Source organism: Palaemon carinicauda, chromosome 18 (assembly GCF_036898095.1).
Source record: "Palaemon carinicauda isolate YSFRI2023 chromosome 18, ASM3689809v2, whole genome shotgun sequence".
In the NCBI taxonomy this organism is placed as follows: domain Eukaryota; kingdom Metazoa; phylum Arthropoda; class Malacostraca; order Decapoda; family Palaemonidae; genus Palaemon; species Palaemon carinicauda.
The window spans coordinates 8,110,311-8,115,310 of record NC_090742.1 but is presented as its reverse complement, the minus strand read 5'-3'; the positions used below and the strand labels follow the sequence as shown (position 1 = coordinate 8,115,310).

Genomic DNA, 5,000 nt, shown 5'->3' with positions numbered 1-5,000 from the left:
CGAGGGTGTGCTAAGTGACTCTGATCATCAAGTTGTTGTTTTTCCTCGCTAGAGATGAAACGATTTATGCTTATATATTAAAAACTATCAGCCACATTTACCATAATATAGATTTTAAGATCATTAGCCTCGAAAAACAACACATATTTCCACATGTTAATCCAAGCTATAGTACTATAGTTTGAGGAAAATGCTTTACATTCTTGTATATACATTATAATATCTATTATAATATGAAAAAATTACAATTCTATTTTATTATTCTTGTAAATATGTTTTCAAGTTAGAAACATACTGATCTGTGAAAATATGTTTTCCTCTTTTATCGTAAGTCCCAATTCATAACCGCGGGCTGACGTCATCGATGACGTAACCGCTAGCGGGGGAATCAAGCGAAGTGAAAACAAACCAGAGCAATGGCTTACGATTACGTTAATTCTTTGGATGGAGCTGCTAAAACACGTTACAATATAAATTTAAATGCTTCAGGTGAGTAATAAGATATAAAATACAACTGTTCTAACTTCTAGCGACACTTGCAAGTTAAAAATGATGATAAACAATAATTATTTTGAACTGTTTACAGCACACAAGTGTGAGGTGTATTACTGCTGGCCTCATAAACTAATCGCCTTCTCTTGTCATTTCGCTCATACCTCTCAAGTTGTCGTTTGGCTTTGGCATAGCTGTCTTTCTTGAAAGGCAGTATGCATGGAATGTAGTCTGGGTGTTCTTTCTCAGTCTTGTTGGGTTTACCTGTATTTTGGCAATTTAATATAAATTCATAATGAACACCAATAGACATACTGTTGGAACACCAACCACCAGAATGTTAAATTTTATTAAAATATGTTAAATTTTATAAATACCTGAGATAAAGTGTTCACTACAAATAACCCGACTCTTTAGTGGGGACCATTTGTGTCCATTTGGATTCATTTGCTGGCATGCTGCAAGCCACTTATCCCTTCTATCCGGGCTTCTGCTACGACTGGGGAACTTGTAAAAATGCAACATCTTTCCTTGCATCATAATGTGATTCTTGCAGTTGAAAAGAACACATGATGAAGGCATAATGGCGAATAATTTAGCTTTAACAGACGACCGTTCATGCAGCACCACGTTAAAGTGTGGTTTGTTTTCACTGCGCCACGTGCGGGAAGTCACGTGACTGCTCAGTTACCCGGATGGCCCGCGGTTATCAATACACTAATTTACGAACCGTAGTTTACCTTAAACCACTGATATAAACAGGACCCTATTATATACATTCACTGAATCTAAATAAAAGCAGTTTTAGTCTAGTTATACTACTAAAACAACCAAACTCACGCAAGCAACATTATAGTACTCTAAAGGTAATACAACAAAAATGCATGTGATATAGGCCTACATTGAAACGCAACATTTTAGGAAACGGACGTTTGGTTAAAACAAACTTGAATAGGACATTTAAATAACAACTAGGATAAATAACTCATGTCCTGAACCTGATGAAAGCAAAGTTCTAGTCTAGTTATACTACTAAAATAACCAAACTAACACAGCCAACATTACAGTACTATAAAGGTAATAAAACAAAAATGCATGTGATATAGGCCTACATTGAAACACAACATTTTAAGAAACAGAAGTTTGGTTTAAACAAACTTGAATAGAACATTTAAATAAAAACTAGGATAAATCTTCATGTTTTCTCGACACAAGCTAAATTACACACGAGTTGCATAATCTTGTAAATAATAGAGAAACCAAATCTGGTAATAAAAAACGGTTAGCCGACACCCCTCGCCGGTTTCCAACATTGACCACGTAATTATATAAAACCATATTTCCTCTTAAAACCTACCAAATTACAATTTGGAACTGCTGGCTTACCTGAGATTGATAGTCTTGGCAGTAGGCAGATAATAAAACAAACATGGCGCCCACTTTTGACCTTCCGCGCCAAAAATGTTTTAGATGACGTCAAGCTTGTAATGTGCGTGAATTTTACTTCTACATTGCAAAATCGCTGCGACATCCTTAGTATATAAAAATGGGCACTAGAAATTATCACTATGATTGAATAAAACTCCGAAAACCGATAGAAAACGAGGAACGGAACGAAATATGGGTTAGGACATCTTGCACGACGATGGGCTCTGAACACGCATGCGCAGGAAAGAAGAGTTGCCACCTTTCTCCTATTTTCTAACATTTTTTCCCCCTTAATTCCGTAATCTAACTCGCTATTTCCTTTTCTCTATTGAATTCATTGAAATGACGCCTGCTTTTATTAGATATTTGGAAAAACACGTTAACAGTAGACTAGAAATTACAAATCTTAAGAACATTACGTGAACAACTTTTACGAAGAATAACAGTATAATCACTTTTCCATATGTTCTTATCACTAGCCCCGTATTTACTTCCAGTATTTTTTATCTCACATACTCATACGTATTCCAAGACCCATTCGAGTAAGAGAAAAACGGCAAGGTAGCCCTTGAGATGATGAAAAGGGGCAGCTCGCACAGTAGGCCTAACATTTTCCACACGACTCCTCCAATGCGGGAAAGAGAAATTTTGGGACTCCATAAGTTCTGGACATTTTTTGGCTGTAAGAGGCATATACTACCGCTAGAGAGTAATGTGATCCTTTGACTGGCCAGGCAGTACTACATTGAATCCTTCTCTCTGGTTACGGTCCTTTCCCTTTGCCTACACATGCACCGAATAGTCTGGCGGCTGGCCTATTCTTTACATATTCTCCTCTGTCCTCATACAACTGACAACACTGTGATTATCAAACAATTCTTCTTCACCCAAGGGGTTAACTACAGCACTGTAATTGCTCAGTGGCTACTCTCTTCTTGGTAAGCGTAGAAGAGACTCTCTAGCTAGTGTAAGCAGCTTTTCTGGGAGGAGGACACTCCAAATTCAAACCATTGTTTTCTAATCTTGGGTAGTGCCATAGCCTCTGTACCATGGTCTTCCACTGTCTTGGGTTAGAGTTCTATTGCTTGAGGGTACACTCGGGCACACTCTTCTATCTAATTTCTCTTCCTCTTGTTTTGTTAAAGTGTTTATAGTTTATTTAGGAAATATTTATTTTAATGTTGATACTGCTTTTGAAATATTTTATTTTTCCTTGTTTCCTTTCCTCCCTGGGCTATTTTACCTGTTGGGGCCCCTGGGCTTATAGCATCCTGCTTTTCCAACTCGGGTTGTAGCCTAGCAATTAATAATAATAATAATCTTCCAGGGATATGTGTAGGCCTACAGATTCGTGACAGACAACTAAACACTGGAACGGACTAGAGAATGCTGGTTTGCAAGGTTGATCACGGCACTGTTAATCCTGCGTCGCTCGGAATATCTTAATCGGTAAATTGTGTCGACTTGAATCAACTCTAAATAAGATTGTTTCCGTTGCAATTTTCCAATTCGCCTACGCTAGTCTTGGTCTCGAAATAACGGTCACTTTCCTGTTACATATGTAGTTCAATTCCCCTACGATAGTTTTTGTCTTGAAATAACAGTCATTTTACTGTTCATATGAAGTTCAATATGCCTACGCTAGTTTCTTTTTTCTCGAAATAACGGTCACTTTCCTGTTTCATTTGAAAGCCATTTCACTTACGCTAGCTTTTGTCTCGAAATAACGGCCACTTTCCTGATTCATATGAAGTCCAAGTCACAAAAAGAATGTGGAACTTCGTAGACTAACTAAACTGCAAAGTTTTCCGTTTAATTTCTGACATAGTCAATCTGAAACCAACATGCTTCCGTAATAGATAACCTTCAATCGATATACTCCCGATAGTACTGCACTCATTCAGGGTACTATAGTACATTTTGTTGAATAAACTAATTCGTTGGACTATCAGTTGTGTCATTACGAAACAAGACATCATATTAACAATAAGTATTAAGTTTCCACGAGTTAAGCAGGCCTCCTCCTACCTGCAGATGTGGTGAAGATGAGTGTGATCCTGCTGTGAGTCACAGTAGGCTCACACTCATCCTCACAGTCACATTCTTTAACCGTGAGAGTGCGAGGATCTGAGCCTCAGAGGAGACTATAGCGGTACTTCATGGGAAAGACGTATTTATGTATATACTGACACTATATATTTCTGATTTCCCATTAACTGATATAAAAGCCTAGAATTAACTATAATTGCTTTATATTTATTTCCTGAATGAAAGCTAAGCAAAGGTTTTTTTAATTTCTTTTCAATCTTTATAACCAACCTCGTTAGCATTAATATAAGTTAGAGTAGAGGTTTTCATTTCCATAAAATTTTCTATGTAGGAATTATTTTTTTGTTGCGTTGGTCAAGATCGATAGTTTCTTGTAGTGTCTGTAATCTCACCATTGTTGTGAGCTAATGATGGTGGGTTTGGGGGAGTTATAGGTCTACCTGCTGAGTCATCAGCAGCTATTGCTTTCCCCTCCATGGTCCTAGCTTGGGTGGGGAAGGGGCTTGGGCACTGATCATTTGTATATATGGTCATTCTCTAGGGCATTGTCCTGCTAGGGCATTGTCACTGCCCCTTGCTTCTGTCATTCACGAGTGACCTTTAAACCTTTAATACGTTACAGCTTTTACATAAAAGCAATTCTTGATCCAGCACAGTAGAAATGTTTCTATTGCTTCAAAGTAATCTATAACCTAAAGCAAGAAGTTATGGGACATCGTTAACGGAATCTAATAGGCCTATATAAAGGAATGATAGAAAACCAGCAATTTACGTAGACTGTTCAGTGGGTAGAAAATTGTAAGCCTATAAATGAGATAGCCAACGATAGTTGCTGAATCCTGACTTGGAGGTCGAAAACAAATGAACATCGACATAGCAGAAATTTTATTCTAAATTTTAATGTAATGATTTATGTAATTAAGGTATGGAAGGTAATTCACTTATTTATATATGATATGATTCCAGTCGATCAGGTAAAATAAGACAAAATATCTTATCAATGAAGCCTAAAGTCAATAAGCAAATTCTAA

General features: G+C 37.1%; 1 protein-coding gene across 1 annotated transcript in view; it reads right to left on the bottom strand.

Moving 5' to 3' along the window:
• The window catches only part of LOC137658042 (Kruppel-like factor 18), a 123,350-nt gene that overhangs the window by 93,896 nt on the left and 24,454 nt on the right, over positions 1-5,000 (bottom strand). Inside the window, exons 7-8 of the mRNA XM_068392757.1 lie at positions 3,949-4,047; positions 1,333-1,352 (exon numbers count right to left, since the gene is read on the bottom strand). Of these exons, the coding sequence (XP_068248858.1) occupies positions 1,333-1,352; positions 3,949-4,047 (119 nt within the window). The remainder of the gene's footprint in view (positions 1-1,332; positions 1,353-3,948; positions 4,048-5,000) is intronic.